At 40.4% G+C, this 24,595-nt stretch overlaps 1 protein-coding gene across 1 annotated transcript in view; it reads right to left on the reverse strand.

The window, feature by feature from the left end:
- Positions 1–5,157: 5,157 nt before the first annotated feature.
- Positions 5,158–24,595, reverse strand: part of LOC121943615 (zgc:153039) — an 84,817-nt gene continuing 65,379 nt past the window's right edge. Inside the window, exons 10-13 of the mRNA XM_042487178.2 lie at positions 20,345–20,537; positions 12,334–12,508; positions 10,713–10,859; positions 5,158–9,589 (exon numbers count right to left, since the gene is read on the reverse strand). Coding sequence (XP_042343112.1) covers positions 8,634–9,589; positions 10,713–10,859; positions 12,334–12,508; positions 20,345–20,537 — 1,471 coding nt within the window. The 3' untranslated portion in view covers positions 5,158–8,633. The remainder of the gene's footprint in view (positions 9,590–10,712; positions 10,860–12,333; positions 12,509–20,344; positions 20,538–24,595) is intronic.

Here is a 24,595-nt window from a genome sequence, read left to right on the forward strand (position 1 = left end):
CTTTTCCATCCATTTTGTTTTTATCAGTGAAAGAAAAGCTCAATGGCCGACAACAACAGGAGAGCAGAGTGGTCAAAAGAGGCCTGCCAGCCTTGAAAGAGAACATTTATCCCAAGGATTGTGTTTTATCATCCAGGCCAGGCAAACAAAACATGAACATCTTACACATCTTTTCTACCAGAGTTAAATTGTATAGAGCTAGTTGTTATTGTTTTTGTTTGTTTGATTTCTTTTTTATTTCAGGGAAACCTGAAACAATATGCAGCAGATTCCTGACCCATTTCCAGTAGACAAGCATGCCCTTTTTATCATGAGTGTGCTGGAAAACAGGGTTAGTAAACAGTAAAAAGTGGAAGAAAAAAAAAATGGCCACGAGGTGGAAGATAATAATAAATAAAAAGGGGCCTAAGACAGAGCCCTGAGAAACACCATTAGTAACGGGGAAAGAGTGTAAACTGAAATTTTGAAGTTAAACCAACTGGGTGCAGCCAGATTGGATGATGATCTTTGAGCCCTGATGAAGATGGACAGAATTTATGGTTTAGAGAACATAGCTTCACAAAGAGTTGCAGAAGCTGCCAACAGTCGCACTGAAAAAGGGGCAACCATTAACATTTCCCCCAGTGTGTCATATCTCCATCACTGCCAATCAGGGCCAGGGCTGCATGTCATTTGTCCCAGATATGAATGCTGGTTACAACCTGTCCACCTTCAGACGAAAGCCAGATTTTAGTGGGTGTTTGTGTTTTTTAGTTTTTGTCCAGTGGGAAAGGGGCTTCAGGGTCAGGACAGACTGAGGTTACTGATACGTTTGCATGTTATATACCAGGTACGTGCACTGTTATATGCTTGATGCAACTGGTAGAACGATATCCTCTGGTTTTAATGCAGTTGTCACAGCGCTCAAAGGTTAATGGTGTAAGTACTGCATAGCTTTTTAAAGCGTATTATCTCTGTATTATGTTAAATTCACATTTACAATTTAAAACAGCCCAAAATGTTGTTTTAGAAGCTATTTTATTCTTTAATTTACAGGTCAAACTCTGAATACTTGTACCTTTTTGCTAGAAAATGTTGGCAGTGTAAGGTATATGCCTGCATAAACTCACACAGTACACAAAGTGCACTCTGGCTGAGCATCACACACTGAAATCATATTCATGAAGAAAATGCAGCGGCGATTTGACTGACACGATTTGCGAAAGCCTTTCGCTTCAGGCTTATATGGCACCACTTAGTGCACTTTCCTCTGGGACTGTTGTCATTAAGGAGCAGAAATACATGAACTTATATATTCTTGCACATGTACTTACATGTGCTGGCTGTAAAGTAGTGCAATCATAGTGCCTTCCTGCTAAAATAATACAGTAGATGTGTGACAACAGCAGCACTTTAGATGAGTGATATTATTGCTGTGTTTATTCAAACGTTCAGCAGTTTGAACTCTGAATGCCTTCATGCTGTAATCTGAATGTACACACTTTCTACATATTAGAGTGCAAACATGATTCGTAGGAAAAGCCAAAGGTCTGTTTGGCCTCCAAAAACCTTAACTAGTAATCAAATCTGGGTGTCAGCGTGACCAAATTCTACTTGACACCCCTGCCTCCTCTCCCTTCAATCCATCTGATGACTCCTGCAATCTGTGTGTCATGTAACATTAAGTGGATCAGAAGACGCAGAGAGGGAGATGAAATGGAAAGTGTGGTGGAAATTATAAGCGATGAAGTGTGTGTGTGTGTATATCCCAGTGGCGTGCCCAGTGGTTAGGGCTATGACACACGGTGGAAGTGACAAGGTGGTGACAAGTTTCCTCTGATCGGGGCTGCAGACATGACAGAGCAGAGTTTTAGACTCGGAGGCACTCAGCCTTGATGGTCTCCATCTTTGATTTAGTCTATATCTCTCTCACACACACACACACACACACACACACACACACACACACACACTTAAAAAAACCCTATGGGCGGGTGGTTCCTCTCCTCCACCACAGTCACCCTCCTTACTGCATGTCATCGTCTCTCTTTTTTTATTTTTGTAGCCTACAGCTTTTTTTGTTTTAACACGCTAACACTTTGAATTCAAAATGTTCTGAAGTCTGAAGTATATGGAGAGTAATTAATGTCAAACATCCATGATAAATGTTTTTTGTTTTTTTCATGAGACACAAATAAAACCAAGATTTGCAAATGTGTATGAGAATTTGTGAGTATGGGTTTCCAACAAGTTAAAGTCATCACATATTGCCACTTTGCAGTGGATTTCTGCATCGACACCTTACGTTTTAGCATCCTGCTGCTGTTTACATTGCGGGATGGCGTTACCGTGATTCCAACAAATGCACAAGGTGGGATGATGCTGCGTGTAGTTTTGTTTAGGCAACAACAGCACATGGTAACCAACGCCGGGGTGTTAACAAACGCACATGCTGCCACGGATGGTTAGGTTTAGGTCGTGCTAAAGGCAACCTTGCGCTCCTTATATTATGTCATTACCAGTAGCGTTTCAAGTTGATGCTGTCCTCCTGTGTTTCATGCAAACATGTCAGCTTCTGTTCAGATGCATTCTCAAGCAACGCCACCGATGTGCGTATCATTGGCGCCATTTGGCTGTTTGCCCGCGTATAATAACATGGCAACCGGTGCTGTCCGGCTGCCATATCAGCTGATGCCAGGGGTGTTTCATGTGCATGCAAAAGGTGCCTTTTTATGCCAAAAGCACTGTCAAAGCTGCAGTACTTTACAGGTTGGGATGAGAACGGGCTGGGGTTTCATGAATGATTTTTTCCTATACAGACCCATAAACACATTTGAGTGATGATTCTAAAAGATCAAGCAGATTTAAATGCATTGCCACGTTATCATGACTAGTGTTAGGTACTCAATCTTATTTAAATAATTAACCTTTAGCAAATAAACGTATTCTATTTTTCAATCCATGTTATTAGTCTGTCCCTGTGATGCAGTGAAATATATTTCTTTCATTTTACTGTTTAAATGACAAAACCCATTAGCTAAACATTATGTTTTCTGTTGCCACTGAACAGAAAGTTCATTTCTTTTTTGGTTAGTTTGTTCCTGTTGTCAAGGTTACCAGTTTATTTTAATAAAAACATTCATGTGTATTTAGATCTTTTGTGTGGAAACTACAGTTGACATTATACATGAATTGATTTTTGTCGACTCAATTTTCATACTAAAGAATGGTTGTCTGTGTTTCTGTTTCAGCCCTGTGATAGGCTCCACCCCCTGCCACCCTGTTACAGATAATGAACAAATTAATGATAATAATAGAAAACAGAAGTGATTTATCAGAACTTCCTGTCATGTAATGCGGAACAGTTGGACCCAAAAGCAGGAGACAACAGACAAAGGAACAGCAACTGAACATCAGATAACCAAAACAAGGATCAAACACAGACTGAACTGAAAACCAGGACTTAAATACAAAGTGGACTGATGAGGGGATGAAGTGCAGGTGGAGAAAAAGGTGATGAGGCAGGAGAACAGGCAGGGAGCTGACTGTCTGGGAGAAAGTGAGGAGCAGGAAGGACTAACGAGGCTGATGCAGGACAGCTTCGTATGGAGAGGCAGCACAGGAACACAGGAGGATAAAAACAGTAAAACCCAAACCCAAAAACCAAGAAAACACAATCCTCTTAATAATGATCTGACCAAATGTAAATAAAGATAGACTTAATAATAAAGGTCAGTCTTATACACAACACCAGTCTTCCCAAAAGTCTGAACAAACCAGGATGCAGACTATAACACTTTCTCATTTAAAATCATCCCTGGAAAAAAGAGGTTTGGGCTTTCAGATTTGTTGCTCAGACTACAGCTGCTCATACATTTTAATCCAGTTCTGAGAAATTAAAAAAATCCAGACTCATGTCAAATCATCAACAATTCAATCTAACTGTCATTAAGAACAGGACCCCGGCAAAGCTAATGTACGTTTTAGGAAAAACGCCTATCCTACATTGAAACTAAATGCACAGAAAAGCTGGGCATACATGTTTTCCACCGGAAATTTAACATTCGTTTGTGAATCTGACTCTGTGAAGACTATTAAAACACTACATATAAATCAATCCACACCAAGTGACCTGTGCAAACAAATCCAACAACCTGCACATAAATACAATTAATACAGGCAGTGTTAGGTAATGTGTCCTTAAAAATGGAAAAGAGTTAGCATTGCACAATTCCTGGTTCATTTGTCAATGGGTTTTTGGCTTGCAATAAGGTTTGTGGTCAACACAAACATTTCATATTTTGTTCTACAACATACAACAGCAGTAAATACCCCTTTTGTTAATTTTGATTTTATGCATCTTAAAAAAGATGGTTGCTAACAATTGGTTCACTTTTTACAATGATTGGATTTACACTCAAAAATCATAAAAGTAGTGATCATTTTTTGAAGATCATCGTGCTTTTTGAACTTAGATTTTGAAACGTACGTGTAGAACACTGACATCTATTCAATTTGGTTGGTAAAAATGTTTTCCATTACTTTAAATTGGTCGGTATTTGTTTGCAGATTGGAAAATGCATTTGTGAACGCCATAAATTACTCACAAATCACCGTACACATTTGTAAATGTCACCAGAATTGAGACTTAAATTCTCGTCATAGATGTTTTTAATAAAAACACACAAACACGTCAGAAAACTTAAGTGACAAACCTTATTTTTTTTTGCACACATGCACGCACACACACGCATGCACACACACATTCTTTCAGAGTCTTTGCCTCAGTGATAAATGTCAGCCTCCCTCCTCCTGAACAGATATCGATGGTTATTTGGGCTTATTTCTCCAATCTGTTGTTCACCTCAGAGCGGAAATGGAATCCATTTCTGCCTGGTTGGCGGCGAGGGGGACTGTAGGACAAGGTAATTTGGCTGCCTGGCACCCTCTAGTATCTCTGTGTCCTAGCTGCAGAGCTATCTCACCCCCTATTTCCAAAGTTTACCTCAAACAAACAAGAGCAGCAGACACAAACCCCCCTCAGCTCTCTGCTCGAAGACGCACAAACTGGTCTTCAGCTGAAATGAAACAAAGTCTGGACGCCCCGAGCAGTTGTTAAGTTTGATCTGGTTTTCCCAGACAATCTCCCGAGGAAGTTAAAAAAAACACACCAAAAAAAACGTAATACAAACTTTTTATTTTATATTTTCAGTCGTATCAGTTTTCATCTTGTAAAGTATATATATTTTCTTCAGATTTCAACAGGAAATCAAACACCCAACATTTCATCTCTCATTTTTGTTTGCACTTCTTTGACTTCAAGAGCAGAAAATCAGGACAAAGGTTTGAAGAAATGTAGTGTCGAAGGTTTGTGGAGGAATGTGACTCCCAAACAAGAAACCCTCTGTGGAAATAGAGAGCGTCCAGTTGGTCCACAAGTAAACATGTATCTCATTTCAAACACGGGGATATCAAGGTAAGTACAAGTACCAGCCTTTCTTCATATAGATGTGTCAGTCGATGTGATCAAGATTGTCAGGATGCATCTAAAATTAAAAATTCTGTTTGTACACACTTCATGTACTTTGAATTCAAGATTAGTTTTACAACAAACTTGCAATCGTAATTCATCTTAAAATATGTGTCAAAAAATGGAATTGCGTTTTAACACAGCGATGCTTAGTGGCACCATGTAACTTTCAACAGAAGGAATCATTTTGAATGCAAACATACTTTTCTCACTTCAGTCAACTCTTGTTCGTAACTGGATAAGTAGAGTGAGACTTTACAGACTCTCCTCTGTGCTACTTCAGTGTTTCCCCTGTTTGCATTTCGCAGTAGTGGTCTGACACTATAATAACTAGCGCTGCTGCAATAAAAATCTCCCCATACACAATTAACTCGCTAAGCTACTTTAAGCAGTCTTGGATGAGCCAGGATTATCTTTCGAACACATAGATAAAGATGCTGCCATCGATTGGCCATTGATCATTACTGGCTGATATTCCGTCGCTGGATGACCCTGATGAAGACCGCAAGCCGAAATGCGTTGGCCTAATAAAAGTGTTGCTGGAGCTCTTTGACCTCTTCAAATACCAGCACTTCGACAGGGCTTTCAGCGTACAATCCCGATGCCGAAAGCCACTTTTTGCATAGCGTGATGTGCCAAGCATCAGCTGAGAACGTGACCAGACAGAATCGGGCATGGTATTATTATACGCCTGCCACTGATTTGCAGACGGGCGGCGTCACTTAAGAATGCGGCCTCGCTCCCCTTTACACACACACTGCTCTCAGGGCTTCTGTAGAGGCTGCGATACACTGCTGTTTTCTGACAGTGTTAACCTTCAGCTCTTTCATCTGCATTTCTCGAGGACTTGAGTTGTCGTGTCCCGTGGAAACACAGGGTTGATTAGGGGAGACCAGGAGAAGATGTAAAAATTTTTGGTTTTGATGTCAGTACTTTGAAAATGACAATTTTTATATAATTTGTACCTTTGTTGTTCTCAATCTTTCTTTACAATATTAGAGTCACAATATTAATTCAAGCATTAGGTGTCAAATTTTACATCTGTCCCCACATGCAAGGCCGATTGTAGGAGCACGTGCAGCATATCAATAAATGTGATTCAGCATCTACAACTGTGTACAAAAGTGTGTCTAGAGCCCTTCACATGTCAGTGGACACGCGTAATATCTTCCAGCAGCACAAAATAAAAGTCACGCACTTCAGCACCGCTGCTGGAAAAAACTGTACTTGTGCAATGTTTGGTTTCGGTATTTACAGTGAACCCGTAAATGCCACTTTTAGCCACTGTTCAGCAAAAGTTACATAGGTTCACCTTAAATGCTTCAGATACTTTAGGTTCAGGCAGAGCCTGTGGAGTTCAGCAAATATTAAACTTCATTTAGGCACTTCAGCATTGAGGTGGTGAAGCATCGTGGTAACTGGTGAGTTGAAGAACAATTCTAAAAGTTACAGAGTACCTAAAATAATAAAAACAATCAATGCAACATGGTGGATCGGCGCTGTAAACATGTTTAAAGAGTTCTGGAGAGCTGCTCAACACGCAGTTTGGTAAAGGAAGGACAAAAGTGCATTTGGAAAAAGAGGAATGTCTTCCTGAGATCCCACATAAAATCATATTTGGAATCAAACTTTTAAGGCTTCTATAGTAGCACCGTCGTTATTACTGTATTACCTGCTTGCTTTGTTCTAAACTGCTAAAATGGAAAAGCAGATTTCCTGCAAATGATTGCTCCAAGGTGTACCGCAGTCCAACTTTCTGTCCGTGAAGGAATGAGTCCAAGCTTTAGCTCCCTAACTAGCGAGGCACTTTTTGATGTGAACACATATGGAATGGTCATTTTAAGGAATTTGAGCAGCAGCACAGCGAGGAAGCATTTCAGGGAAGGACAAAGGAGTTTCAAAGGATACTTCAAATTTAAGTTAGACTATATGAAGAAGTAGACCGCTCTCTTTTTCAGGTGCGGATGAAGAAGGAAGTGATTGAGCGTCAGAGGCGGACTGGCATCTGAAAGTACCTCTGACCTTCAGATTCTGCCTCTGATCGTTGTACATTTGTCTGAAAAGCTGTTAACTTAACTTGGGTACATTCAGTCACTCAAATTGTTTCATGCTTAACCCTTTGATACCCAGACTGGCTTGATTTCTTTCAAAAACATGACAAGACAGTGATGAGCAAGTTCACTAGAAATGGCCCAAAAATATCAAAAAAATTATAAAAAATTACAAGAAAATTACCTGAAAATGAGGAAAAAAAACAAGAAAATGACCTCAAGAAAGTGCTAAAAAATCACTTTTTTCTCTTTTTTCTTTAATATAATTTTAAATATATAATAAAGATAATTATACAAGATTAGAAGCAAAAACAAAGAGAATAAAAGTTTTTTAAAAAAAGAAAAACAAAAAGGAAATCATCTGAAAAGATGCTTAAAAATAACAATAATTCTGTAAAATTTTTTTCTGTGTCTTTTTAAAAAATAATTGCAGAACAGTTCTTACCAATTTGCTCATTTCCTTCTTTCCCATGTTTCTTCTTTTTTAAAAAAGCAAACCTTTTTGTTTTAAATACTTGTGAATGCATCGGGCCACAGCACAAGGAAACTGATGTCAATCCAGGTTTCAAAGGGTTAAACCATTTTGCACAGGTTTAGATATTAGTAAAAGGCATCTGAATGCAGCACAAGATGTCGATCCAGGTGTTAAAGCTTTAAATTGAGACAAAGTTGACCTAAAAGTTTAAAAACACCGTGCCTTGAGAAGCTTGATGGGAAAACCAAAACTTCCAGCTGAAAACACACAAAAAAGGAAAAAAAAGGTTAAATATGCATCGAGAGTTTTGTGATCCCCAAGTGGCTGAGTAAAATATCTGGTATTCATTGTCAATATTCTAAAACAGGCTGTTCTTTTAGAGCGTTTCCATTTTGTGCGACAGTGGAGGTGCTATCAAAGAGTCAGCAATGACATCACCGTCTGGGTCAGATTTCAGGGCTGTTTTCTTTTCCCCAGTCCGTCGCTGGGTGCAGAGGTCAGTGTCAGGGCGCAGCTGAGGTCTCCAGTGACGCTGCCCCCTGCTGATCTCAGCGGCCCTCAGCATCGCAGACACACCTCGCTGAGGGTGTCAGATAGTTCACAGGTCAGTGGTGATGACCGGTGTGACGCCGTGGATGAGCAGCGTGGGGCCCAGGTCCTTAGTAAGCAGCTCCAGCTGGTGTAAGTAGGTGGTGTAGCGGCGGGTGTCAGCTGGAGGGCGGGGTAAATACAGGAAACGCACTGCAGGGGCAGGTGGAGCCGAGTCCAGGATCAGCTTATTGACAGCTGACAGGTAGTCATCGGACAGACGCGTGGTGTTGCTCGGGAAGCTGTTAACATAATCGTCGTCGTTCTCCTCTTCCTCATATACTCTCTGCTTCTTTTCTTCGTTAGTGGTATCAGACGGTTGTTTCTTGCCCCACTCGCCTTGCCGCTGCCAGTGTAGCGCCACCTGTTGGTCCCACGGCACGCTGTAGACCTGAGCTTTGATTCTCAGCTCTTTCAACAGCTGGCCCAGCTTCTCCTCCGAGCCGCGCACGCTCCGTCCTTCCTCCACGCACAGAAAAAGACGGAGCCTAGCTTTACGCCAGGCTCTCACCATGTTGAGGATGCACGCAAGCTGGAGCAGAAACAGAGAGCAGGTGTCGACGTAGCTGCAGCTGTCCGGACGCAGGAGGTTGACCGGCCACACGTCGACGTACACAGCTCCCTTTCCTGGAGACGAGGACGGCGGCGAGAGGACCTGGGCTCGGTCAAAGTTGTTAAAGTATCGCGCAAGCACCACGTTCTTTAGCATCTTCATGGCGTCAGCAATGATGGCGACATACTCCTGGGGTCCTAGAGCCTTCCCGTCCCCAAATTCACCACAGTCCTGTCTGTCACTGGACCCCCGCAGGGAGGCAAAGTGAAATAGAGGGGGCTGTTGATCGAACTCCTGCGAGGAGACCGAGGGGTCTGTGGACTGACTGGTGATAAGTGAGGGATCAATCAGCTTGTCCTTTGGAAGACAATCGTCATAGAAACCGAGGACGAGAGTGTTAGGACGCATCCCACCTGAAAAGAGAAAAGAAAGATGTGAGAAAAATAAAACTACATTATTTTTTTCAAGCTAATGGCTTCATTATCATTTTCATTGATTTCTTGAGTTGTTTTGTAGAGTTTGGAGTTATTTTATCAGATGGAGTGAAAGTGAGAGACAGATGTGAGGAAGACAAGCGCTGAAGTGAGAACTGGAGGAAAGCCAAAGACAGACAAGAGAAAGGGCTGGAGAAAAACAGAGCGCTTAAAGTTAAGATGTGAGTGACAACTCTCAGAAAGCAGGACGACAGAAAATCACAAGGAAAAGATTCAGCAACCACTGAGAGTCAATTCACTTTAAAGTTTGGAGTGTTTGTTCCTGAAGAGGAGAGCATGCACAAATAGCATTTTAGTAATAAAACCAAGAAAAAGTCTAGCGTGAGAAAATTATGCCAAAATGACGATACCTGCTGAAAACAAGCTGAAATACATCAACTGTTCTGTGTAAAAGTATGCGCTTGTGTGTGCTAAATGATGAAACATCAGAAATAGTTTGAACACGTTGAAACTTCACTTTCTTTGTATGGCAGTAATAGTTAAAGGTTGAATATATTTAAGGACATAATATTGTACCTGATGTTTGAAGCACTGAAAGGGAATGAAGTGGAATTTGAAACCGAACTACTAACAAAAGTTAAAATCGTACTTATAATGAAAGTACTGAGAGGAATTATAGTTTAAGTGTTGAATGAAGTTGAAGTGGGAGTTTAAATAGCTGATAGAAATTGAAGCGTCCGTTTAAACTGAATTACTTAAAGCTACTGCTTAAACTTACTTGAAAGATTTTAAAGAAAGAAAGAATTTTATTATTTATTTATTATTTAAAGAATAAAAGTGCTAAATGTGTTATATTGAACTTTAAGTGTAACCACTAGATGAGAGAAAACGTAAGCAGTGAAGTGACTGAGTATTTCTCTATCGACTGAGCTTTTTTATACTTTCATAGTATTTATATAACTGCTGTACCTTAAAAAAAAGACTTTTTATAATATGAGAATTTTCCGACTCTAATATTCACTTGTAATACCAGATATCAACGTAAGCTTACTAATGTCATTATTGACCAACAGGGACATTTCGTGATGACGGTGACACTGACCTAGTCCGGAAATGAAGAGGAGATGTTGAACTCCGTGACGCACAGAATCAGCCAACGTCAAGTTGACAAAAGACTTGATGTTCAGATGGTCCACCAGGGACAACCAGGAGTCGTACTGGGACTGCAGAGGGTCGGATGGTAAAGTGTCTGTGAGGGCGGAAGAAAAAAAAACGGTTTAAGGTGAGAGAAATACAGCTGGCAGTTCATCTGATGTTGAAATGCAGAGAAGGTAAAGGAAAGAGATAGCCAAGAACAATAGATACACGATTCAAAGGAGAGAGGAGAGAAGTCAGTATGACAGAGCTGGAATTAGAGACAATGCATGGGAGAAAGAAAAGACAAGATGTTGGGGGGAAAAGAGAACGAAAGATGCAAGCGCAAGCGACAGCGTAGACAGAATGTGAGACAGAGAGAAAAATACAGGGCAGCACAAACAGGCAGGCAGGTGATCAATCATCCAAAAAGACATCAATATGTATGTAGAGAGCAATCCAGAGGCCACATCTGCAAACTTTATGGACAATTGGTAGTTTAAGCTGTGTTAGGATCCCTTTGTTATTCTCGTGGATAAGTCTTTGTATCCAGCTTTAATGCAAACAGCTGTTAGTGAGAAAAAAAATGGACAGACTTAAATACTTTAGAAGGGCAATGTTGAAGTAGCTGTGAGTCCTCAACAACAAACTCCTTCAGTGTAATTACGTGAATGAATGACTCCTCCATATTTCTCAAGACCAAGTGCCTCGGCAGCACTCAAAATTGAGAGGAGGGCTCTTCAGTGGCTAATGAACACATCATTTTTATTTCACTGTGAAACACTCAGAGGATTTGGATTCTGGAGACTTCATTCAGGGCCAGCCCCAGTCTCCCATCAACACATAACCCTCAACCCCCTCGCAACAAAATCCTCCAAAGACAAAGAAAACAATCAATGACCCTGCTCCTTTAAACTCTGTAAGTGTGTGTCTCTGCAGAAAAGAAAAAGGAGACGCCTCCAGAGCATACTTCCCCCAAAAAATAAAACAGCAGCAGATGAGGCGATGTCATGGAGAAAGGTCTCGCATGCTAAAGAGGTCCGTTTAACGATGCACAGCTCACTGTGAAACTGAGGCATTTTGTCAGATCTTACACTTACATATTTTCAAAAGTCATGAGTTATTTTGAGGCGGTCCTAACAAAAAACACACTTAAGCAAAGTGGCGATAATACTACAGTCTCCAGTAACGATTAGCACGTCTCACTGTTATTAAAATTCAGCAATAATGTTGAAGTTGACAGTCAGAAAACAAGCTTTTAGTTTTGTCATTGTCATTCCTAAATATGATAATCATGTTAAATTATCCAAAAACCACATCCCATCACTATCCCTGACTTGTTTTGCTTATAATTAATAGTAAGCCTGTCACAGTGCGTTGAATTAGATGAGAAATGGTGCAGAATTAAACTTTCAACTAACTTTGAAAATGCACACTGCTTGTTTTCCCAGGAAAAAGGAAGATATTCATCAGAATGTTTCAAAGTAAGAGTTCACTCTGTCATGACTGTTGAGTGTTAAGTAAATGCAATATAACAAAAATCACAGCTAAACACAGTAAGACACTTCACTGTGGGCTAGTGTCCTTACTGAGATCTCCGAGCTGGACGTGTCCCAGCACATAGAGGCCGCTCTTCTTAATGTCGTTGATAAATGTGATGAGGCCCACACTGCTGCGAGGGTTGGAAACCATCAGCAGGACCTGAGGCCTCCAGAATTTGACGTGGTCCTTCCTCACGTCCAACATCAGCAGGTACTTACGCACCTGTGGGAGACAAAAGAGATGATGGCTGTTATAATTATTTTTACCCTCATCGTTCTTTTTTTTTTCAATGTAAATGTTTGTATTTTTCAACCTGGACCCTGTTTTCGCAATATTTTTTGAGCCTGAGTGACTGAAGGAGACATTTTATCAATATGTGTCCATTGAAAGTGTTTTTTTGGCCACTGACAGGCTCAGATTGTTATTATTAGTGTCTGACACATTATGAAAAAGACCCTACCTTCTGCTGGTATGTTTGTTATTGTGACCAAGTCTCGCAGAAGGAGAAATCTCAATCTGAAATCTCACAAGAGGTGACCTGCTTTAGGAAGACAACAGTAGGGGGGAGGAGTGTCGGGACGTTTGTTGTGTTGGAGTACAGTTAGTGTAGGTTGGTGCCATCACTATCAAGGCTGAATATTTAGCTTATTTCAGTGATGTGGAAAGGTCTACGAGATTTTATAACAAGTTTCTACTTGAGCTAGACTTGTTTTAAAAATAACAAATAGACAAGAAAAGCAAAAGCTCAACAGAAATGCAAATTTATTAAAAGAGTTCCTTCCCAAAATGTTGTCAGACACTTCTAATAACCATCTGAACCCATCAGTGGCAAAAACAAGCACATAAATTAAAGCTGCCAAAAGCCCAGAGTGGTTACACCGCGGCCTGTATCGCTCCTGCTGCCTGCAGCTCTCTCTCAGTCCTGGATCAGTTCTAAAATGTTGCCTTTATTGCTCACTTTGACACAAAAAAATGGGAAAATATGGGGCCAAAAAATTCTTTAGTTTCCCTTTAAGCTGGTGACCTGTACTCTCAAATGTCAGTGAAAGTTTCTTCTATCTGAGACTCCGGCTTCATTTTAATTACGTAAAACCCATCCCCTAAAATCTGTTATTGGAGAGGATGTTACTTTTTTGCATTACGTTTTTAATATATGAAAGCTTACAGATTTGATATGTGATATTCCTTCTGGCCCCAAAATCACTGCAGGATTTTAAATAAGCCAGGAGAAATTGCCTTTTTAAGCTCAAAGCTTAAGTATACAGGACAGGTTTGGATAAGGTAGTTCATGTGAAATTCATGAGAAAACAAGGATCATAATAAAAGTACCACTGAAGCACTAAAGGCATATTACAATTCCCTGGCTGGTGCACCAAATGACAAAACAATTTTACAATGAAATTTTCCAGCAGGGCACAAATTCAAAAACTTTTTTCTCTGGATCGTAAAACAGGCACTTGGCACTTTAGGGACATAAATTGTCATACATGTTGGCCAAAATACAGAAAACTGGGAATTATACAAGTAGTTTCAACCAAGCAATTTGACTAGTCCACAAGACATTCATAATGTGCTCAGATTAGCACCTTCCTTTGCAAAAAGAATTACTCTTCCAATGCTTAATCACCACTCTTAAAAAATACAATGATTATTGTACAAATTTTGTGAGGTATTAAGGAACGTAAGTTTCACCACATCAACAAAAAATATAGCTGACCAACTGAAAAATAACAATAATAACAAACAACTCACTAATGGTGTGAACTATGAACTAACACAAAGAAGACAATAACCAGCAGAAACCACCATGTTCCCAACAGACATATTATTAACACGGACAAAAGGTGACATTTGTGTGTATGAACATAAAACGGCAAACTTCATGGTAAACCAAAAAAAGCTTAATATTTTGCTAGATAACAACATGAATTTTGGAAATCATCTCTCTGTTTGGCATCCTCTGGTATCCTCCATCAGCTGTGCCGTGACACGACGCCACTAGCTTAAAAATACAGGTAAAGTTTTTTTTTGTCAGCAGATATCTTAGTCATAACAAAACTGAGAAAGCTTAGCATGTTTGTGTTTGTATCTGGTGTGTTTATTTAGTTTGGGATACCTCACGATCTTTAGAAAGCATGAGCACAAGTTGGCCAGCGGACTCAACAGGGACTAGAAAATTTGTCTGTTACAGGTCCTTGCTAAGGTTTGACCTACTTCCTGGAGTAATAAACTATGTTTCATTACATATAGGATTTTACTGGCATGACTGATTGTTTTCCAGTATTAAGCCAGTGACGCTTGTGTAAGCGCCTCGGTCTTGACCACATCAGTGTCGTGCTCAAATGACGTTAAAGCACACCTTTTCGTGTAATACTGCATAACTGAAAAACATACAGTTCCTTGGCAACTTCATCTTCTGATGATGAGATATAATCCACAACAGCTATTAAATGGGCCTTAAATTGAGATTATTTTCTCAACTTGCTTCCAGTAAACTTTTTTAAAAATTATTTTTTGGCATTTTTGCCTTTATTAGATAGGACAGATGAACAGCGTGAAAGGGGAAGAGAGAGGGGATGACATGCAGCAAAGGGCAGCGAGCTGGACTTGAGTCTGCGGCCGCTGCGGAAAGGACACTGCCTTCATTCATGGGGCGCCTGCTTTATCCTCTCAGCCACCGGACGCCCCTCCAGAGTAAACTTTTAACCTTAATTAACATATTCATATTCATGTAGATCCTTCTCAATGCAGTATTGTTACTCTTCGATGTTTATTTGCATCTAGTCTTATTTTTTTCCCCTTTAAATTTTTTTCCCCTCATTTTATTTCACTGTACGTTGCCCCAACATCTAAATGATTTATCATGCCCAGATTTCTATTCCCTGATTTCTGTGAGATTAAAGACAAATGCACAAAACAAATCCCCCCCAAAAGCTCCCAGCAGACAGATCTGGCAGCGTCAGAGGTGTGGACTGGATGAGAGTGATTTCAATAACCTGAAAGAGCTGCCAAGAAATTCAGTCGAGCAAATGAGTTGCGGAGTCGAACTTTGCCGAAAAGAAATGGCACAATCTTCCTCTTAGAAATGAAATGCTGAATTCATGAACAATAAAACGCAGGGAGCAGAACAGCGCTGAAATGGAGGCTGGAGCCACCTCTGCACCCCATGGCCCCGCTGTCCATCTCATGTCTGGAAGTCGCCGACTCTGAATACCCTGTGTTCATATGTGTGAGCGCCTCCTTCTCATTTGTATGGATGCGTTGTTGTACTGTAACTGCAGAGACTACTCTTACACAGAAACAAATTACATCTCCAATCAACATCCTATTTAGGATGTAGCAAGGACCAAATAGATTGTGTCTATGAAGGCTACTTGTGTGTGTGTGTATATGCATGCGTACATATGTGTCAATCAAACAGTTAGTGGTAAAAATGTACCAGTCTGTGTCTGCTTATCAGTGTACACTTATATGTAAGTGTGTACCACTTTGTATTACAATGCACACTATAGCACGAGCATCATTAGGATTCTGACAGTGTGTTGATGAGGTGGCATCAAGGTACCATCAAGGAAATGTAACCAAGTGGAACCAAACATTAGATCTAAACCTGCAGTCCGCTTGGAATGATTAACACCCAATTTATACCCTCATTGGAATTAATGACCATTCCCTTAGTGGCAACATGTCCGCCATTAAAGGTGCTGCCAACACTGGGGGATTCTGAGTGACATCGAGGTGGGTATTGTTTCAAAACCACTGCCAATACCAGTACTTTTAAAGTGATACTGATACCACATAAGTACTTCATTCCATACCATGATGTGAACGGAGTGGCTTGTATACCATAAAAATAACAGCCTTGGCTCTTTTTTCTTAAATCACTAGAGAGAAAGATAGATATATAGAGATACGTGTCCCTTTTCTACCAAAAATAGCACATGTGGGCAGGTTTTTGTTTAAACACAGGTAAACTTGCTAAGGATAGACCATAGACTCCTTTCCCATTGCCAGCAGAGTTGGGCTGTGTACATGGCTCTGCAGCAGATGAGCGTGTGTGTGTGGGTTGTTTTGGTGTGTCTGTTCGACATCAAGGAGAACAGACTGGAGAACAGGTAAATAGTAGATGGATGGAGGCCTTTGAAAACGTTATGGTGGTTACTTCTCTTTAAACAGCTCTTACTTATTCAATTTCTCTTTAAACTCAGTGCAGACTAATTTGGATCTATGTTTTGGCGATGTTTAGGAGGAGACGGGGGTTGATTGGTGGTGGCACATCATTGCTTTTCGTCAGTTAAAGAGATGGAATTAGTGCGTTCACATAGTATTGTCTCCATCAATGCCAATCAGAGCAGGAGGCGATAAATACTTGTGACTACTGCTGAGTCATCTCACACGGGTGAGAATGCCGATTGTACACTTTGCCATTGCATTAAAAAGCCAGATGTTTGAGCGTGTTAACTGGTTTTTTGTGCAGTGGTAATGAATTTATACAGAGACGGTGAGCTCTGCAACGGCACCCGAGGATTACAGCACCCGACACAACACCTTTCTTTATCCTCTTAAAACGACCCAGCTGGCAAACCGACACTGTTAGACACTGATGCTATGTTAAATTTAGGTTGTGACATCTGGTGACCAAAGAAATTGAAGTTGCTGCTAATAAGCTTCACAGGGGAAAGCAGTGAGAGTCTGCCCGGCTGCACAGTGACAGCGCTAACTGTTACCATCACACAGCTTTTCATCAATGGGTTAACGATAGAGCCGAGCCGTTTCGGTGTGAGTTTGTTGGGACCGTTTAACAGCATTGTGTTGGATGTAAGCTGCTGCTGCAGCTGTGCAGCTCATGCTTACTGGGAAGACTTCACCTCTCAGATAACGGCTCAGGAGATGGCTGCAACAGAAAATATGGTCCGAGATCAGATCGCTGGTGCAAAAGGGAATGAAAGCAGGTATCGTTTAACAAGAGATGTTTCAATACAACTTACATACAACAAAGTTATTTCGGTTGATAATTTAAAAGGTATCAAGTACCAAAACCCAGCCATAGAAACAAAGGGTAATTTAAAGGATAATGCTGAAATTTTGACTTCTATGGTCTTGAATGGTTAAGCTGGGTGAGCAACACTGTCGCAGTGTTATAAGAAAGTTGGGGAGAAAGCTATTTTTGAAATAAGCACAGCAGGGATGTGATGTGAAGAAAAGGAACTTTTCTGTAGTTAACCAATCAAAGCGCATTTAGAGCAGAAGTGGCTGAGGAAGTGGCACCTAAAGCACAGGTCAATTAAAGCAGAAGACCTTTTTCTGGCTGGGAAAAATGCCGGTTAAACGGAAGCACGTCCTTTAAGAACAGCTAAAAATACTTTAAAATGACTTTCATTTGAAATCACTTGAAGGATGTGTTTAATAGACTTGAGGTAATGATATAAAATTGTAGGAAAAAAGAACCTCTTGTGTTGCAGCTCCACTTAGAGATTGGGCCTGAAAAGAAGCAGGGAAATTGGGCCGATAATGACTGCCGTAGCAACACAAGTTAAGCTCAAGGTCCTGCATCTGAGTGTGTCTATACAGCCATCAATCAAAAATGAAGATGCAACTTTTTCCAACATTATTACCATCATAATCACACTGTTTTCATGCTCCCGTCCGGTAATTGCCATAAAAAAAAAAAAACAACAACAAAAACGGGGCCCCAGAGGCAAAGTCCAACTGCCTCCACTCATCTAATCATCTGTCTCTCTTTATCTCTCCATTTCCCCCTGTCTTGTCATCCATCAGGCTATCATCATTTCTCTGTCGCTTCAGTCTCATCCATCACTTAGTTTCTCAATCACTCATCCCCTCTTCCTGCTTATATTCTGCCTCTATCTCTCCGTCCCATGATACCATCAGCGTTTCTTGCCTCCGTTTGTCTTTTTCTTGGTTCTCTTTCTCTCCTAAACACTGTTGTCAGCTGCCTGTTATCTCCCGGTGTGTTTTTTCTTATGAGCTGGGATGTCTCCCGTCTCTGCTTCAATGTCACCCAGTTGGCGCCCTGCCATGACGGCTACTGCTGGCGGATGCAGGAACGGAAGAAGAGTGCATGTATGAGATATGTACATGTACACACTTGGCGTCTCCTGCTAGGCTTATTAGTGTAATCGTTTAAATCAGACTGGGCGCCATGCCAGAGGCAGGTTTGGAAACTTTTGAAAGCAGGGGTCACACTCGGGCACAGTTTTAAAGTAAAGGGGAACATTTGTTGAGTGAAAAATGTGTCAGGAGAGGCATTTAAAGCCCTGGCCATGATAAACACTACATTACAAGTTTCATTATTTATTTTGTGTAATTAATTAATGCCAAATGAAAAACATTAAATATGTAATATAAAAATTATATCAGGAAGTAGCTGCTATTTGTAACTAAACCAACAACTAACCAACCGAAAAGCAAGAAGCCACTGACAGATTATTGGCCCCCGGAAACAGAAAAAACCACCCAAACCCTCCTACATTTGAGCGAGACACCCACTGTAGACATAAAATGGCTACAAAGCATTTTGTGTGTCTCTGTTATAACTATGTGGTCTCTTTGTGGTCTGTTTCTTTGTAGTTTTTTTGCATATATTTCTAGTCATTTTGCGTTGTGAGTGTTGTGGTGGTTATTTTGTGTTTCTCTGTGGTCATTTTGTGTCTTTTTATGGTTGTTTTGCATGCCTTTGTAGTAAATTTGTGTCTTTTTCTGTGGTTTATTTGTGTATTTTTGCATTTCTTTGTGGTAATTTTGCATCTCTCTGTGATGTTTGTGTCTCTTTGTGGTTTGTTTTTCATGCCTTTGTAGTCATTTTTCATCTTTTTGTGGTCACTGTGTGTTTTGTTGTGATCCTTTTGTGTCTCTATTTTTTTAAGCTAAGTGGTCTAGTTATGTCTCTTTGTGGTCTTTTTGTGTCTCTTTTTGTTGTTTTATGTGTCACTGGTTTGTCTCATGGGTGTTTTGCGTGCCTCTGTAATAATTTTGTGTCTCTTTGGTTGTTTTGTACCATTTGTGGCCTGTTTGGGACTCTGGTTGTTTTGCACATCTTCGTGGTTTATTTTGAATCTATTTGGGGTTATTGTAATCATTTTGCATCTCTTTTCTATGTAGTTGTTTTGGTCATTTTCTGTCTCTTTGTAACCTTTTGATTGGCTGACAACAGAAATTGTAACAGTCACTTCTCACTAGAGCGTAAAGTGACTATTAACAGGTGCTTCAAGGTCGGTGACCCAGTAATCCACCCGTGATACTAATAAGCCAACTATCACCCTCTGACTCTGACAGGATGGCACCAGGTTGGCCTGGCTCAGGGGGGTCTGATTGGCCCCCCTTTTTCCCCGCCCCTTCACCTAGCTGCAGTCTGGGGTTGGAGGAAGGAGATGAAGATGAAGAGACTAGAAAGGGAAGGAGGGAGAGGAGGACGAGGAGGAAAAGCTCAATAAGTTAAGTGGTTGTAATAATATTCTGCTTCCTGACAAGCTGCTGGCTCATCCAGCCATCCTCACCCTCCCCGCCCATAACCCCTGCCCGCAGCCTTGGCAACGATTCCCCTCAGCATCGGGCCCTCCTGGCAACGTTGCCCCCTCTCCTTGAGAGCAACAGGCTCGCCAGATAGAGGACATGGAGAGCTGGATGATGTAAATCTCTGCGAGTGTATGTTTGTGAGTACGTGTGTGTGTAATAAATGTAGAGAGCTCTGCTGAGGGGAAAGATGCTGATGTGTACGCGCGTGAGTCTGGTAGACCTGATATAAATGTGATAGATAGCTGCTGTAAGAATGACAAGGCAGCGTTGTGTGTATGTGTGAGTGTGTTTGTCTGCTAAACGCAAAGTGCTTGGCTGAGGGAGCGGCGGCAGAGATCAGTCTCTGTGTGTGTGCGTGTCTGTGCGTCTCCATAAACCGGATAGAACGATTACTTGGCAGAGGTACAGGCTCTTGTAAAGCTATGGGGATGAGATTTTAGTTGCTCTCATAATGACAAGGCAGTATTGAGAGTGTGCATCTGTGTGTGTGTGCGTCTGTGTGTGTATGTGTGTGTGACAGACCTGGTGGAAAATGAGAGCCTGGCTGATGTAGCCCCAGCTGGAGGTGGGACTGAGGTAGTGAATCAGCAGAAGCAGCAGCAGCATGAAGGCGATGCTGGCTGAGGCGTAGATGGCATTGATCAGGAACATCATGACAGCGCAACCCACGATGCCCAACACACACGTATGCCAGGTGAAGTAACGAAAGGTGGGCCTAAGAAGAAAAAGGGAGAGGTAAAGGTTGGGGTGGAAGCATAGCTTGTATATATATATCGAGTCTTTAGATGACTCTTTATACTCTTTTAACCCTTTGAAACCTGGATTGACACCAGCTTTATTGTACTGACTCTAGGCACCTTTCACAAGCATTTCCAACTTTTGAAAATTGAGCAAACAGGTTTGATTCAAAACATGATTGAAACATCCAGAAAAAAGTTAATGACCAACTTGGCAAGAAATGTCCCACAAACTGCAAGAAACAACAATTGACAAATTGCTTAATTTTCTGGTTATTAGTTAAATTAGTTTTAAAAAAGAGGGGAGGATTTTTAGAAAATTATGCAAAAAACAGGGTAAAATGTTCAGGAAAAAAAAAAAAATTATATTATAATTATTATATATATCCTTTAACATATCTAATTATTTAATATATCTAATTATTAAGATAATTTTCTGGCCATTTTCCCCTATTACTTTTGGATTTTTTTTTTTAAATAATCCCTCCCTCTTTTTTTAAAACTCATTTTTAGACTTTTAAAGCTATTTTTTTTGTTCAATTTTATATTCCTCTTTCAGCATTTTTTAATTTTTTTTGTACTTAATTTTAATGGGTTTTTTTTTAACTAACTGATTTTTTGCTAACTTTTAGGTCATGTCTTAATTTACACATTGCCTTCTTTCCATGTTTTTGAAATAAATCAAACCAATTTTCTCATGTTTCAAAGGGATAAACCTACAGTTTCTGTGCCTTCATTCAATAACCCAAAGAAACAGCCTGTGCTGAACTTGATAAGCAAAATCTCCTTACATTGATTTTTACACTTGAGGGCAGCACAACAAGCTGTAAACATGACACACTATCACCTTATCAAGCTGACATGGCGAATGTGTTAGCAAACAGTGGCTTATCTTCCCATCCAGCAGACAGTCAAACATTAGCATTCAACTGGAGTCCTGGACATGTATTTTTTTTTTTATCTGTGTCAACTCCTCTGAGAGATACCTGGCTCTTCAGCCACAACTGTAAGTCCTCCACTGTTTACCAGCAACTCGCTAACTTTATCTGTCTGCCATTCGGTGCAGGGCAGGTAGTGCACTACGGGTTTATCAGAGTTTTCGCTGCCTGCTGCAGCTGGAAATGAGGTTGATGAGAGAGGTGAAAATAAACCAAATAGTAAAGATGCTAAAATGCCTTTTATCACACCAAGCAACTCCTCTCACTTTATAATTTATTATCCCGTTGTTGCTAACAAAAGCCTGATTTGTTTGTTCTCGATTTAACAGACATGTTTTACCCACTCTCTTTAGACTTCAAATCAGGTTCTGTCATACATATGTGCAAACATTTTCTGCAGATTAAGGGGACAGAATACTTGTATAACAATACCACATGCTTCAAAAATGAGAAATTTTCTAATAATGAAACTGGAATTCCTTCAAAGCTATTCAATGTGTTTTTTTGGAGAAATGTGGTTTGGCAGCACAGAAGATCTATATAATCACCACAGTTATGGTGCTGAATGATGGCCAAAAAAGTGTGTGCAGAACATTATGAGGTCACAGTGAAGCTGACCTTTGGGATATAAAATATCATCACTTCATTTTATTATATTATACATTTGTGCAACATTTGATCACAATAAGTGTATGACCTGTGGCCAAAAGCATGTTTGGGTTGGTCAATGACGTTTGACTTTTTACCTTCGACCATTAAATTTTATTCTCGAATCCACGTAGATGTTTGTGCCAAGAAGAAAGAAATTCTGTCAGGGCGTTCTTGAGATATCCCATTCACGAGACTGGAACAGACAGATGGATGGACAGACATACGGACAATACGAGAACATGATGCCTATAACCACTGCTGCTGCCGGCGTGGAGGCATTAGCAATAAAAAAAAGGGCTCTGATGTGTGATAATTACTCGAAACATTGATTTATTAATCTTATAGGACTGCTGTACATGCTGAACCTCAGTTACCAAAAAGACTTGAAATCTACCTTCGATGTAAGGAAGCACCTCCTCATTGGGACTGGGTTGGACTGAGAGGGTCCACTCTCTGAAGAGTATTGTTCAGTTTGAGCGAGGGGCTCAGAAGATGAATTTGTCCCAGAATTTGTTATATTATGTAAACTAAATGTTAGTTTTTTTAGTAATGTTGCTGAATAATTGTTAATGTTCTGTCGCTAAATTTAAGGGTATGTTTTTGCCTCATAAAGGTACAAATTGGCACGTCAATCTAACCGTACCTCATTAGGCACCGATCCAAATGGTATATTTTTGTACCAGCTACTTTTGTGTCACTACAGGTGTAGGAAGGTACAAAAAAGTACCAATGTTCAAAGGTACAGTGCTCACACCCTGGTAGGGTAAAACTCAAGCGACAAAACATTTGTACCCTTTAGATCCATTCCTCTGCCTTGATTTTTAGTGTGTATGAACATGGACCTTTTAAGTACATGCAGGTTATAAATGTGCCATGTCTCTGTTTAAAGTTTTCAGAGGATACGATAAGATCCTTTTGTTAGCTACTAGCTTAAATCTAACACCTCAAAAGAGGCTCTTCCCAAACGTCAGCTCTTTTGACTGGGAGGGATTTGACAAACCACTGAGGGTTTCACTGAAAATGAGGCTGGAAAGAAATCAAGTTTTTCTAACATGGTTATCCATCTTATCCATCCACCTGGGTTCAACGAGCTAATGAAACAAAAATCTCAAACTGAATTATTAAAGTCTAGCAAGAGGAAAGATTTTCAGGCAGAGTATTACTACTTACTGACCTTATTCCCACACTCTCAGGTCCATTTTTCATAAAGCAACGACAGATTAATTTTTTCAGTCAGATCTTGAGTGGTCTTTTTTTTTTTTTTTAATACTTGATGACTCCCTTTCTTTAGTTCGTTTATGTTAGGATTTCATTGAAAAGTAGTTGACAGAAACTTGTTACTTGAGGGATGGAAAGATTTTTAAATATTAAGACTGCATGCTGTGTATTGTAATGATGCATAGTAAATTTCTTTCACAACTGTGTGGATTGCTCTGAATTTGGATACATATATCCACAATGTTTGAGCTATGAATCATAATGACTTTGTTATCACTATGGTGATGCCTTAACTCCTTATCTTTTGTAAATATGATGTCATACTATTAATTGTTCCATACCTTGGCATTCCCATCAGCCCCTGCCATTGCTAAGTGCTGATTAGCTTATGTTAGCACGCTGAAAACAAAATTAAGATGCAGAACATGGTAAACACCACACCTGCTAATCGTCAGCATGCTAGCATTGTTATTGTGAGCATGTTATCGAGCTAATGTTGGCATTCAGCTCAAAATGCATGGCTGCAGACTATTTAAAACGTGCAAGTGTAACAACAAGTGCAAAGCGGTAGGTCTTGAGCTTGGTTGGGTTTGTGTGATAGACTGTAAAAATAAGGATGTAGCCACCACAACGCCACCCATTGGTTTCTGTTTTGAAGCCTTGAAATCTGCATTTCAGCCATCACCATCTAGTTGTTTTGGAGTCAGGGGTGACCATATTTGGATAATAAAGGGGTTGGAGCTGTTAAAGAGCAAGGGGTGGATCTGACTCACAGACTTGCAATACCTCGCAGTCTGTCACTCGAAGCAGTCTGGCCCTTAAATATTTGTACCTTTGGGTCTATGGAACAATTTATCCCCTTTACAATTGTCATAAATGTTAAAATTAGCCATAGAGACCAACAACGTTTTTTGTACCATGCTGTAAACATTTTAACATGGCAGTCTCTGGGGATTGACTCTGTTTTGGAGTCAGCCTCAAGTGGCCATTTGACAAACTACAGTTTTTGTAAATCCTACATTGGCTTCATTTTTCATTCTTGGAGGCTGCAGCTTAGTTCATGTTTGTGCAGCAGTGCAAATGCAAAAGGTTTGGGTGAAATTTACTACAGCTTAAGGGGTGTGGCGATTGTATATACACTCTCAGCCAGCCATATCACTGGTCTTATCTCCCTTAAACTGCTGAGACAATCACATGTCGCAGGACAACAACACCTGAACAAATGAAGG

This window comes from Plectropomus leopardus, chromosome 6 (assembly GCF_026936395.1).
Source record: "Plectropomus leopardus strain MGB_pleo_1.0 chromosome 6, ASM2693639v1, whole genome shotgun sequence".
NCBI lineage: Eukaryota > Metazoa > Chordata > Actinopteri > Perciformes > Serranidae > Plectropomus > Plectropomus leopardus.